Genomic DNA, 12,760 nt, shown 5'->3' with positions numbered 1-12,760 from the left:
TTGTAGCAAACGCCCATGACTCAATTGTGATTGGTCACTGGTCGGGCTATATATTCCTCTCGCGCCCTTCCTCTTCCTCTTTCTTTCACGCGACCCTTCTGTGAGAGGTAGGAGTTTTATTTCACTCACACTGAAACTCAAAAGGAAACCCTAATATATTGTGAAAAGTTCAATGTTGAATGTAGGTTTTCGTGAGAAAAACGCATTTATCTCCTTTACGTTTTGTCTCCTGTAATATTACGGCGGTGAGACGTAACATAACGTTAGCGCGGCCTGCTAATAAATTGCTAACTTGCTATTAGCAGGCTAACGTTACGTTAGCTGTCGACCACATGTCGGGTGATTGACGTGTAGTTTGTGGTTTTGTGGATGTCTTTAACATACAGCTACTAACGTTTGTATTCTTTGGATGCAGGTACTACCTTGTCTTTAAACCAGCTTCTTAGCGATCCTTGGAAGCACTGCAAAGATGCCCAGGGAAGACAGGGCCACGTGGAAGTCCAACTATTTTATGAAAATCATCGTAAGTAGGGCTTGACTTACGTAAGTTTATAAAGTATCATTTTCTGTTTTTGTACTATTTTTAATTTTTCTTTTTTCAATATGTAAATGGTTTTAATTAATGCTCATATTCAATTTGCAGCAACTTCTGGATGATTATCCAAAATGCTTCATCGTGGGTGCAGACAACGTGGGTTCCAAGCAGATGCAGACCATCCGTCTGTCTCTGCGTGGAAAGGCTGTGGTGCTGATGGGTAAAAACACCATGATGCGCAAAGCCATCCGTGGCCACCTGGAGAACAATCCTGCTCTGGAGAAGTGAGTGCACTGTCCCCTTTACTTTTGCCAACTTGAGCAATCTGTACTTGTATAGCAGGATAAGTTACAATGCAGCCTGTTTGGTACTGCTTTGTCGTTCCCCCTGCAAACAGCAATCTTGTTTCCAGCTATCCCTGTCTGTCTACTTCCCCCGGCAACCAGGGACGCAAGGTTTCAGACACTTGAGCAACTTCTCTTCTGTGTGTAAATGGAAAACTATTCACATACTTAATGGGTGATTTTATGATTTTACAGGCTCCTGCCTCACATTAAAGGAAATGTGGGCTTTGTCTTCACCAAGGAGGATCTGACTGAGGTCAGGGACATGCTGCTGGCCAACAAGGTATGAGTGAAATCAAACAAGGATCATAATCTAAAATAATGTCCAGTTATATTAATAGATTTAGAGTCTATGTTCAGTGGTTAAGGCTCGAAATGACCTCATAGGTAGAATAACATCAAGTGGAGCTGCAATCAGCAACACTATAAGAGGAACCTAGTTGACTTGTACAGTCTAGACCAGCTTTCATAGACCCTGTTGAGATGCAGGATAAGTTACAATGCAGCTTGTGCGGTGCTGCTTTGTCGTTCCCCCTGCAAACAGTGACTTGTTTCCTCGCTATACCTGTCAGTCACCATCCCTTGGCTGCCAGGCACGTAAGGTTTCAGACATTGATTTAAAAAAAAAAAAACAACACCCTGAACTGAAGCAAAACATCAGACAACCATGCTCAAACCTGCCCTCTTGATGTACATTGAGCCCTGGTATGTAGCATACTAAACTGTAATTCTTCTGAATACCCCAGGTACCTGCAGCTGCCCGTGCAGGAGCCATCGCCCCTTGCGATGTGACTGTGCCGGCCCAGAACACTGGCCTGGGTCCCGAGAAGACCTCTTTCTTCCAGGCTCTGGGTATCACCACCAAGATCTCCAGGGGAACCATTGAAATCTTGGTGAGTTAAAAAAAAACTACTACACTGTGGCACTTGGTTATATCTTTTTATTTTATTATACTCGTGCCCGTCAAAGCAAATGGACATCATGCTTGCATCAGTAACTAACCAGCATCTCTTTTTCCTAGAGTGATGTCGGTCTTATCAAGACAGGCGACAAGGTTGGTGCCAGCGAGGCCACGCTGCTCAACATGCTGAACATCTCACCCTTCTCCTACGGACTCATCATCCAGCAGGTGTATGACAATGGCAGTGTTTACAGTCCTGAGGTGCTCGACATCACCGAGGCTGCTCTGCACGCCAGGTTCCTGGAGGTGAGATGCTGTGCCTGAAGAATGCAGTCCACCCAAATAAGCTAGATTCATTTAAGATCATGCAAGTTGTGTTTCATGTCTGTAATTTTGTCCTCTAACATGAATTATTTAGGGTGTGAGGAACATTGCAAGTGTGTGTCTGGAAATTGGCTACCCCACTCTGGCCTCTGTCCCCCACTCCATCATCAATGGTTACAAGAGAGTCCTGGCTATCGCTGTGGAGACAGACTATTCCTTCCCCCTGGCAGACAAGGTATGCACATCGAAGCAGTACTCATCCCATTAGTTAACCTGCAGGGATAGACTTTAGTGTTAAATGTCAAGGAATAACAAGGAAATGAGTAGATGTGAATGGAAAAACTAACATGCCTTTTTGTTTTTTCCTTGCAGGTCAAGGCCTTCCTGGCTGACCCGTCTGCTTTTGCTGCTGTCGCAGCACCCGTTGCAGCTGCTGAGACTGCTGCAGCTCCAGCTGCAAAGGAGGAGGTTAAGGAAGAGTCTGAGGAATCAGATGATGACATGGGCTTTGGTCTATTCGACTAAAACAAATACAGCGAATAAACCAATTGGAGTCAAATAAGACCTTGATTCAATAAAGTTTCTTAACTATACCTGCCTTGTTTTAATTTCTTTTGTATCATATTTGGATGTTGCATTTGGTTAAAACCTAAGTTGGGTGGTGGGCTCTATGGTTATTGACTGAGCAATAATTGACTTATGGAGTTTAAGTACTTGGAAATCTGATCTGTACAGGGTTAAGTGGTTAATATAAACAAATACTGAAAACAGTTTTTAAACTATGAATATTCACTTTCTCTAATTTTTATCCTGAACCATGGGAAGTGGTGTTTAGATTTAGGTAAAAAAAAAATTTCTAATGAAAATGAGTTCAGCTTGTCTGGCAGCCTGGCCTCACATATGATTGGGACACTCCTGCTTCTGTAGCTGACATTTTGAATCGCCTGCCACATATCTTTAGTACTGCTGCTGTTGAGGTCTCTCCACAGTCTCTGCTGTTGTCTTTGTAGCGTCCTTGATGCCAGCTCTGTCTCACTATTGTGATGTCTCCTTGTCCCCTGAATGAAAGGCAGCTTTTTTAGCTCTATTATTAGTCTTCACCTCCTCGTTCATCCAGGCTTTCTGGTTGGGGAATGATCTCACCGTCTTTGTGATCAGCACGTCATCAACACATTTGATGATATATGATGTCACAGAAGATGCATGTTCAAGATTGATCTTGTTATCTTGAGTGGCCACATCTTTAAACATTTGCCAATCTGTGCGCTCAAAACAGTCCTGTAGAGCTGCTTGGATTAAGGAGCAGATAAATATGATCTGACAGACCAAAGTGAGTACGTGGGAAGTGGGGACGCCGGTCAATAATTGAATTAACGTCCATTTAAAACGTGTTATTGCATTTAAATTATTCTCGGTGTGTAAAAGCCACTTTTATTCTGAAAACAATAGACCGGAAGTCGCAGTGGGCTCGTAGGGTTAGGCTCCGATCAGAGTCACGGCAGGTACGGGGCAGTCGTCCACCATGGCTGAGGTAAGATTTTGGGGGTTTAATCATGTTTTTAAAGATTGGCATGTAACTGGATAATTGAATATTAGACGTGTTTACGAAGGTTTATTGATTTGGGCCACAGTAAAGGCGAAATTGCCATTATTTCCAGCGGCGTTGATGGGTCAGCAAACGTAAGCTAACGTGTTATTAGCTAGCTAGCGTTAAACCATGTCATACACGAGTCGTAGATTTAAAAATATTTTTTCGAACATGTCATTGTCTTTTATAATTTCTCACTGTAGCCTGCATAAACAGTGTCAACATATAATATGTGGTAATTGTCATCGGATTAGAGTAATATGTACAAAGAAATTAGCTAGATGTTGTGGTAGCTATTAGCTTGATAACGTTAGCTATGTAGCCAAGAATCTAAAATTGGCTCGATGATTTTAGTGGGCGCACCCTGATTGTCTTTAGACCTCAAGTGTAGCTCCCTTTACAATAGGTGCCGGTGTTACTGTCCAAACATATATTTTTCATAAACGTCAGCCGCCTACATTTTTATTCTGTGTCCAGACCCACAGTTTACAGGACCTCCAGCAGCCAGCTGTCTCCTCCAAGGTGTTCATCCAGAGAGACTACAGCTCAGGAACCATCTCCAAGTTCCAGACCAAGTTCCCCTCTGAACTGGAGTCAAGGGTGTGTACAGTATTTAGCTTACTTTAGATTTAGATTTATTTTTATTTTAAACATGCCAAAGAAAAGGGTGAATAAAAATATAAGTAAGAAAAACAAAACCAGCATGCCCATCGGACATATTGAGTAAACAACATAAGTGTTACATGTCCGAAAAGGAGGAGGAGGAAGCGATTACTTATCAAATCAAACCCATTTTTTTCAGTTTTATTAAAAAAAAACCCAAACAAACAAAAAAACAACTCCTTAATTTTAAATGGGGATTGACAGATTATTGGGGCTGATATTAGGTATTTTGCAGATGATCAGTGTTTTATTTTAATGGTTGCTGATAAAATTAATTCATTGAAAAGTTTCAAAGAAAGTGTCAGCATGAGAGGAATTTTTACTTTGCAAAACCACAGGGAGCAACTTTTATTTATCCATTTTTAATTTTAATTTTCACTTGACGTTATTTAAAAAAGTTGCTGGGAACTTGTATTTGATGTTGAAAGTTTTGGTTTTGGTTAAACATTTGCTAAAGCCATTTAAACAAAGTTTTGTGTCTGAGTTTGTTATTTTCCAGATTCTAAGTATTGAGAGAAAGCTTTTTCGCTTTTATTGTAAATGCATATTGATTCCAAATATCAGTTATCGGAATCATCAAAATCATGGATGCTATTAGGTAGTAGTTGATTTTTAGATTTATACACGATTTGAACTGTTTTAAAGTCAACCGGATCTTTGAGCTTGAGTGCTTTTTATTTGATAAAGAGTGGGTTTGTTGGTTCTCTTTAAGAGGTTTTGTTTACACCTCTTAGGGCTTTTTACATGGATGATATTATTGTTGAATTCATGTTAACAGATTGTGTGTATTTGAACTACTTGTGTGCTTTCAGCTTGATAAGCAGCAGTTTGAGGAAACCATCCAGACTCTAAACAACCTGTATGCAGAGGCAGAGAAATTAGGGGGGAAGTCGTATTTGGAGGGCTGCCTGGCTTGTCTAACTGCCTATACAATATTCCTCTGTATGGAGACACACTATGAAAAGGTGAAACTGCCTCAGTGTTATTCTGTGTATATTTTCAGTTGAGTTCATTTTCACTTCATTTTTGTCTCTGGTGGTTTGGACAGATCTCCATATCAATGAGTACCTAAAATGTGTGTGCTGCTGTCTGTCCCTCTGTGTGCAGGTGTTGAAGAAGATTGCGAGGTACATTAAGGACCAGAATGAGAAGATTTATGCTCCCAGGGGCTTGCTGTTGACTGATCCCATAGAGCGAGGCCTCAGAGTTGTATCCTTCACCTGACTATGGCAGTAAACACATGGGTAGAAAAGTATTTAAGTTATAATGATGCAAAATTTGGCTTACTGTCATCTGTAAATATCCATCCACTTGCTTGGCCATGTTTTTCCTTGACAGGCACCTAATTATTTTACACACTTTTTCTAATGTGACTAGTGTTTCTCAAACTTCGAGAAATACAGTTATACGGGACTGTACGTAATGCATCAGAGTAGGGGGTAGCTGTGATGTGAGAGGGCTACAAATTTAAAATAAAATTCTTAAATGACTGAGGGAAAATACATGACCCTCCCTTCACCACAACTAACCATGTGGTGGGATTTTGGAGATTTTAAAGAAAACATGCCTCAAAAACCTCCTTGCAGGTTTGGGGTTCTCTGGGTATTTTATATAAATACAAGATACAACTATTTAAAACTGAATGTCTATCACCTAAGCCAAATAAAAAAAAACATAACTCCCTTTCCAGTGCTTAAAAAATGATCTGAAACGCCTCCCCCGTTTTGCACGACCCCCTCCCCTCACATAAATAACCAACAGTCCCGTTGCTCCATACGTTAGTACATTTAAACAAAGCTAGGGTAACCTTGTTAATACTAAGAAAAGTATATTTTTGTTAATTGTATAAGAAAAAGAGTTTGTAGCATTGTTTATTTTCCTTAACTTGCTATCTTGTAGGTTGAAATAACCATCTTTGAAGACAGAAGTATTGGATCTGGAAGATAAAGAAGCTTGGGGTATGGAGTCCTTCTGGTGTTATTTTAATGAAGAGTTACAGGGAAATGTTTTAGGGTCTCCAGTGTGACATTTTTGCTCTTATTTTGAGAAATCAGGCTTTTATTAAGGGTTTTCCTGAAACTTCATCCATAAAACTTTTTTTTCTTTCAATTCCATCATTCATGAGTGATCATTTAGCATGACATTTACTGCTATCAAGTCAAAACATGAAAAAACACTGAAATCTCTTTCCTATTGCCTTTTATTAATGCTAACTGAATTCTCCATGTTTTACCTCTCTATAAAGGCTGGTGGCTGACCAGATAATCTTCATCTGTCTGGGGACCCATATTGAGATGTCTGCTTCACCTGAATGGATGTATATAATTTTGATCTGATCCTTTTCGCTGTTATTTATAAGTATTCCTCTGTCTGCCTATTCTTATATGTTTGTAATTGTGTTTTCATGTCTTTTTATACATGCGGTGATGAATAAATTACACCCTAGCTGTCAAAGATCAGTCTTTATGAACAGTGCCATTGTGTTAAATGAAACTTTTTGACCATGGTAAATGTAAGTGATTTGACTTGTGTATTTTTGCAACTAATATAAAGTCAAAGAAATAGAGATGGAGTCGTTGGCACAGTCTGTAAATGGTAATCCTGTTTAGGGCTGTGCTACAGAGTATTATCATGCTGGTTTTAGCCTTTCTTGAGGCAAATGTTTTCTTATCTGTGCATGACTGTGACTTTCTTTTGTGGAGGGGATCATGTCTCATAAAACATGCATAAAGGAAGCTCTGAACTGGAATTTTTTGTGACTGAAGATAGAGCATGTCTACTGTTAATAAGTCCATCACAAAGTAAAAGTGTGATCAAGTACATTTTGAGAAACGTCTGTTTCTGTGTCATACATAGTACAAAGTCACTAAATCTCCCAAATCATGTTCAACAGCCCTGTTACGTTTCTCATAAGTTTCACCACCCACAGTGCGAATGTCATCCCCTTTTTTTCATTATCACCAAAACACCACAGAAACCTTAAAATACTCAATTCCACAGATGATTGCTTATTGTTGGTGTTTGATACAACTGGTGTACTTTTCTTACAATATTGTTCTGTTTTATCTTAATAAATATCCTTTTCCTGAAATATGTAAAGCATCTTGTGTTTGACTTAATCCCAGTTCCAAACCTAGTTTTTGGTTTGAATAATTATTACCAGATGAACTGTAGTTGCATTTATCTGTTTGGATGATCGCGATTTTTTAAGAGCGCCGCTTTTATTCCAAAGGAATCAGACCGGATGTTTTGCTACGTCTAAAGGAACGTCAAAGGAACAGAAAACATCTGCTTCCGGTAGCTACATGATGAACGCTAACTACTGAACCACTTTTGTCTTTGACTTTAATTGTAATGACCTGCGCTCACACGGCTGCAGCATCTCTTTAACACAAGTCCAAGTGAAAAACAATATAATCATAGCGGTAAGCCATACTCAAATGACTACAAGCTGTGACTTACCTCCAGTGGACCGACAGTAAACGTACCTCACGTGCGTTTACGTTAACCAAGATCGGATAGCTTTGTTTTGAGTTGTTAATGTTTGATTTAGGAAATATAAAATCACATCGACTACTTAAATTTCTGCTCTATCTAGCGTTGATTAATATATGTATTTTTTTTACTTTGGCTTACCTTCTTAACCACGGTTGTTTGCCAACGTTACTGGCCACAGTGAATTTTTATTTGGCTTTATAATAGATTGATCTTTTTTCCCCTTACTGTTACAGCTATCGTTACATCAGTTATAAGTCGACTTCACCTAAATGTCCACAGGACCTGTCCCTCTCTGTCCACCCTGGCGTTTCCTTGTGTCGATGGAATTTATCTCCCAAAGCAAGAAAATCAATTCGTTCATCATGTCAAGAATGATCTGGAAACATACCACCAGAAGAGCAACCGCAAGAGGTGAGTTAAGTTTACGACTGTTCAGAAAATACAAATACGAACAGAATTTGCCAGCTGATCACTTGTACTATTTAAAGTTAGGCAGATGGCTGCTCAGACTCAGTTACAGGTCAGACTGAATGTGTTTTATGATCTAATTTGACATCTTCCTGCCATCTTCCCAAAGACTTGTAGTCTTATAAATAACGAGTTAGACAGTCTTACCTTTGAACCTTATGTGAAACAACTGGCACAGACACTGAAGATAGAGATGCCTTTCTTATGTAGGAGACAATCGTCTGCAGGAAGACGTTGTATTAAGTACTCATCACAACGTCAGTTATGAAAAAGTGGGCCAGATCCTCACCAGCGATGAGAAATACGTATTTTTCTTATCAATAAATGCATCCCACTCAAGTTGCCTTGATAATTTCCATTTTCTCTTGTGTAAAAACTGTTCAAAAGATTACATCCTATAAACTCTCGATACTCCACAATTGTATACTAAACTTAGAGACTGCCTTTCAAGGTAGGGCTAGACAAATGTATTTATATAGCACATTTCATACCCAAAGCAACCCAATTTGCTTTACAAATGAATCAAGTCAAAGTTAATGGTAGACCAATTACAAAGCATGCCCCAAAGGGCTGTACAAAAAGCAGTTTTAACTCAATTTCTATTGGATCTTTGAAGTCAAATGGCACACCCATAATTAGCTTGGAGGGCTTTAAAACATTCAGCATCTCCGTCCTTGAACCCTCACAGTGGATAAGAAAAAAACTTGCCCCCGAAAAATGCTTAAACGGGTAAGTATTTTGAACCAGGCTTTGGCGGCATCAAGGTATTACATCATACGATATAAATGAAGAAATCCTGAAGGTATCATTTTTAAATACAGTCAAAAAGAGATGCTCCTCTTTCTAGTAAACTGATAGGGGGTGCTGTATTTAAGTGATGTAGTACACAGCATGTGCCACCAGAGGTCAGTCTCTGCTGGTGAAACAGGCAGCTGGACTAAGAAACATGGCAACTGCAAAAATAACAGGATCAGTGAAAAAGAAAAAGACTTCTTCCTTTTTTGGAAGTGTTGTCACATATAACTTTGATCTTGAGATGACCTCCTCCAACTACAAAAGCAGTTTATTAGCCAAATTATTTTGTCTATCACATTATCATTGTTGAACCCACTGATGTGTTGGTATTATCCATGGCATCAGTTCCTCCAACAAAAAGTGTGCTCTTTTTCTATCTATTAAATATTTTATGAGCCAAGAGTATTTAAACTTAACAAGACTTGTCTAGTAGACTAATTGCATATTAGAAACACAACATTGTAAGGAAGACAATAAAGTATCTGCTAATATGGCTTTATCTCCAGTAATGCAGCTTTTACTTTTTTCTTCTTTTTTTTAAATGACACAAATACCATCATATATCATGTATATAAACCTAGGTGAAATATCAGGAAGGTATGAAAAAGAAGACACCATTTAAGCCTACTTTGAACTGTTATATGGATTGTATTTGAACGTGCTTTAAAATCTAAATGTCTCATCCAATGGGATTCATTTGAAAGAAAGAAATATGTCTGTTATTATCTTTTACGTATATTTGTAGTACTCGCTGTGTTCGTTCTGTGCCTTATTTCTTCTGCTGTTGCAAAAGAGATCCAGGTCTCATTGTGTATAACCTTCAGTTAATCAGGTGTTCTCATTGACATTGAATTCTCAATACCAAGTTTATGTTGAATATATGTAAACCTAAAGTTGTTTTATACTGTCAAAGAATAAATGACCTTACTGTCTTTCTCTGTTGTCGTGTCCTCTGTGTCCCTGTCTAGTGTGCTCCTGTTCCCCCCTCTACCCAGCAGACTGCGTTACCTGATCCATAGCACTGCAGAGGAAGCGCCAGAGCTCACCACTTTCTCAGTTGGGGAGAACTGGTGCCGCAGGGTGGTGGTCTGCTTTTCTGAGCTCAGGTACTGAATGTAGACAACATCTGAGCAATGCATTAAAGATGTTTATTGCATATGAAACAGCTGAGTTTGTGCACTTTGCCAGTGATGAATCAGAAAAGACAGGACTTTCTTCGTTTTTGTTTCACATTGTTGTTATTTGTTTTTCTAATTTTTTGATTCTTTCTCTTAGGTGAAATTACTTTGCTTTTTTTGTAGAATATATTAGTTTTAGACATTTGTGTTTTTTCTGTAGGGCTGAGGTAGAGGAAGACGGTGACTGGGAGAGCAACAACGGCTCGTGTGTAGAGTCCCCAAGAAGCAGGGAAGAGAAAGATGCCAAGCCTAAATCTTTGATTCCATCACGAAGCAGAGGACCTAAGAGGCCGGACAAACCCCTTTACATGCCACGTGCTGCTCGGGAGAGACTGTTCTTACAAAACTCACAAGGAACCCCAGGAGACCATGAGTTGCCCAGTCCAGCCTCAAGTAGCTGTAGCTGCATCAGCAGCTCAGCTGACTCTTGTTTCTGCCCCGAAACAACAGAAAAAACAAAGTCCTCATCCACATCTGCTCAAGAATTTGTCCCCAGTGTAGGGGAGGGTGTCCTAAACCATGATGCCGACAGTTCAGCACTGTTTTTAGAACAGACTGTTTCCTGCTTCACAGAAATGACTTTGGAGGATATGAAGGACAAGGAAGACACATGCACAGACACAGATGATGTAACTGAAGAGGTAAGCCTGTTTTTTTTTTTTTTTTTAGGTATTTTAAAATCGTTCTATTTTATACATCTTACTGATATACAAACGTATATTATTATTATCTGCTATACATTAAAATCTTTCATGCTCAGGCCTCGTTAGCACCATTAATTGAATCAGTTGTTTTGTGTTTGTCCTCTCAGATCAAGGCACATCTGAAAGAAACAGCAGCCTTTTCCATCCAGCATGTTCACAATGACTACTCCATGTATGAGAATGTGTGTACCAGTCTGGATCAGTTTCGCCACGTGATCGAGATCTATAACTTTCCACCTTTTTATAAAACAGACGACCTCCTTGATGCTTTCACAGAGTATAGGTGCGAGCAAAGTTTGGATCCTAAACCTCTCTACAGATCAGATTGTGTCCACAGCATTTCTATGATAGTACAGGAGTCCTCTGTTTTTACATTTGTTAATTCTTTAATTTGTAGCTTAGAAACTTCATGTGTTTACTCTACAGTAAAAAAAAGTTAAATTTGGAGACTTAAAAAATATTCTGCCTGTCCAATAGAAGTAAAATAAAATCTTAAAGTATTGATTAAGCTACCAAACTCCTTAAGTGCTTTCCTGTCTGTTGCAGTGAGGGTGGACTCAAGATTGAGTGGGTGGACAACACACATGCCCTGGGGGTTTTCTCCAGTGAGACCGCAGGTTTGAGTCCTCACTGCACTATAAATGCTGGTTAAAAGATGAATGATGAAAATGTACTAACATATATCAATGTCATGTGCAGCACTCCATGCCCTCTCCATCTGCCATCCAACACTAAAGGCAAGAGAACTGTCCAAAGGGAGCAAAGGTGCCAAAGGGAAGGCGATGAGACGGGCAGGTAGGCAATTCACCAAGCTTATTGGAGCCCTGTAGATTATAATAATATGTTTATTCTGGACTGAAAACTTGTCACCCTTTGGTGAAAATCACTGCTTTGAGCAGGACAAAGTCACGGGGTGAACGAGGTAAATGAGGTCAGGCTGCTGAAATAAGCCTACTTCACTACAAACTGTCATCACTAAAACACCACAAAATATCGACCACGTTTAGTTTTGCACGCTAGTTTTCTGCATGCAATGAACTGCATTTAAATGCACTATATTCAAAAGTTTTTAAAAGTGTAACCCCCACCTCCTAACACACACACTCGCAAGATTTTTTATTCTATGATTTTACTTTTGTCAACATACCTTTGTGCTATATTACAGCTGTATAACATGCTATTGTGGATTTTATATATACTATGACATTGTTTTCCACATATTATACTTGGGCAATTTTTTAACATACTATATTATGACAGAAGTTTTGACATAGTATCCTATAACTTTTTACAGTCATGCCATACCGTGGCTGTTTAAACATGATATACTTTGATTATTTTGCAGCATATTATACCTACTTTTTTGTCAATATACTATACTCTGGCACTTTTTCACAACATACTGTACAATGACATTTTTCGACATACTATACTACGGGTGTTTTAACGTAGTATTATGGCTTTTATTTCATACTATGTTATGATTATATCGCTTTTTATGACTACTCTACTATGGCTTCTTGACAAACATATGGATGGTTTTACATGCTCTAATACAGCTTTTTTCCCCCAGAACAATCTATCTTGGCATTTCTTTTGATATACCATATTATGGCTGTCTTGATTTTCAATGGATTTTCTTATGGCATACTACACTAGGGCATTTGGTTACATGCTGAGCTGTTACATTTCTTTGGGCATACTATACTCTGACTTTTTATCAACCTTCTATATGATGGCATGTTTTTTCCCTCATACTATA

At 39.0% G+C, this 12,760-nt stretch overlaps 3 protein-coding genes and 1 non-coding gene across 5 annotated transcripts in view; all 4 read left to right on the top strand.

Moving 5' to 3' along the window:
- Nucleotide 1: 1 nt before the first annotated feature.
- rplp0 (ribosomal protein, large, P0) lies at nucleotides 2-2,697 on the top strand. Of its 2 annotated transcripts, XM_042501671.2 has the most exons (8): nucleotides 2-107; nucleotides 416-523; nucleotides 644-819; nucleotides 1,075-1,162; nucleotides 1,626-1,772; nucleotides 1,901-2,086; nucleotides 2,199-2,339; nucleotides 2,477-2,697. In XM_042501671.2, the coding sequence occupies exons 2-8, from the start codon at nucleotides 470-472 to the stop codon at nucleotides 2,627-2,629; spliced, it is 945 nt and encodes a 314-aa protein (XP_042357605.2). In that variant the 5' UTR covers nucleotides 2-107; nucleotides 416-469; the 3' UTR covers nucleotides 2,630-2,697. The 2 variants fall into 2 exon arrangements, with proteins under 2 accessions (XP_042357605.2, XP_042357613.2); XM_042501679.2 differs by lacking the exon at nucleotides 2-107 and having other exon boundaries at nucleotides 416-543.
- On the top strand, nucleotides 1,363-1,492 carry LOC121961590 (small nucleolar RNA SNORA63). The gene has a single exon (XR_006107059.1). It is a non-coding gene; the product is annotated as a small nucleolar RNA SNORA63 (small nucleolar RNA).
- Nucleotides 2,698-3,534: 837 nt separating the features above from the next.
- Nucleotides 3,535-7,446, top strand: golga7 (golgin A7). Its single transcript, XM_042496231.2, has 6 exons — nucleotides 3,535-3,635; nucleotides 4,170-4,292; nucleotides 5,168-5,320; nucleotides 5,463-5,564; nucleotides 6,255-6,313; nucleotides 6,601-7,446. Exons 1-5 carry the CDS (start codon nucleotides 3,627-3,629, stop codon nucleotides 6,300-6,302), a joined length of 435 nt encoding a protein of 144 aa, XP_042352165.1. The 5' UTR covers nucleotides 3,535-3,626; the 3' UTR covers nucleotides 6,303-6,313; nucleotides 6,601-7,446.
- The window catches only part of r3hcc1 (R3H domain and coiled-coil containing 1), a 30,721-nt gene continuing 24,883 nt past the window's right edge, over nucleotides 6,923-12,760 (top strand). Inside the window, exons 1-7 of the mRNA XM_088085686.1 lie at nucleotides 6,923-6,950; nucleotides 8,087-8,264; nucleotides 10,085-10,222; nucleotides 10,455-10,935; nucleotides 11,106-11,281; nucleotides 11,545-11,615; nucleotides 11,698-11,793. Coding sequence (XP_087941812.1) covers nucleotides 6,923-6,950; nucleotides 8,087-8,264; nucleotides 10,085-10,222; nucleotides 10,455-10,935; nucleotides 11,106-11,281; nucleotides 11,545-11,615; nucleotides 11,698-11,793 — 1,168 coding nt within the window. The remainder of the gene's footprint in view (nucleotides 6,951-8,086; nucleotides 8,265-10,084; nucleotides 10,223-10,454; nucleotides 10,936-11,105; nucleotides 11,282-11,544; nucleotides 11,616-11,697; nucleotides 11,794-12,760) is intronic.

Source organism: Plectropomus leopardus, chromosome 2 (assembly GCF_026936395.1).
Source record: "Plectropomus leopardus strain MGB_pleo_1.0 chromosome 2, ASM2693639v1, whole genome shotgun sequence".
NCBI lineage: Eukaryota > Metazoa > Chordata > Actinopteri > Perciformes > Serranidae > Plectropomus > Plectropomus leopardus.
Note: the sequence above shows the minus strand (reverse complement) of the source record. Positions and strands in the feature narration are given on the sequence as shown.

What these genes read in the sequence shown, in the direction of transcription:
- golga7 (XM_042496231.2), top strand. An exon ending in TGGAGACACACTATGAAAAG is followed by an intron (nt 5,321 to 5,462) that starts GTGAAACTGCCT and finishes CTCTGTGTGCAG; the next exon opens with GTGTTGAAGAAGATTGCGAG. An exon ending in TAGAGCGAGGCCTCAGAGTT is followed by an intron (nt 5,565 to 6,254) that starts GTATCCTTCACC and finishes GCTATCTTGTAG; the next exon opens with GTTGAAATAACCATCTTTGA.
- rplp0 (XM_042501671.2), top strand. Translation starts at nt 470, where the DNA reads ATGCCCAGGGAAGACAGGGCCACGTGGAAGTCCAACTATTTTATGAAA. An exon ending in AACAATCCTGCTCTGGAGAA is followed by an intron (nt 820 to 1,074) that starts GTGAGTGCACTG and finishes ATGATTTTACAG; the next exon opens with GCTCCTGCCTCACATTAAAG. An exon ending in GGGGAACCATTGAAATCTTG is followed by an intron (nt 1,773 to 1,900) that starts GTGAGTTAAAAA and finishes TCTTTTTCCTAG; the next exon opens with AGTGATGTCGGTCTTATCAA.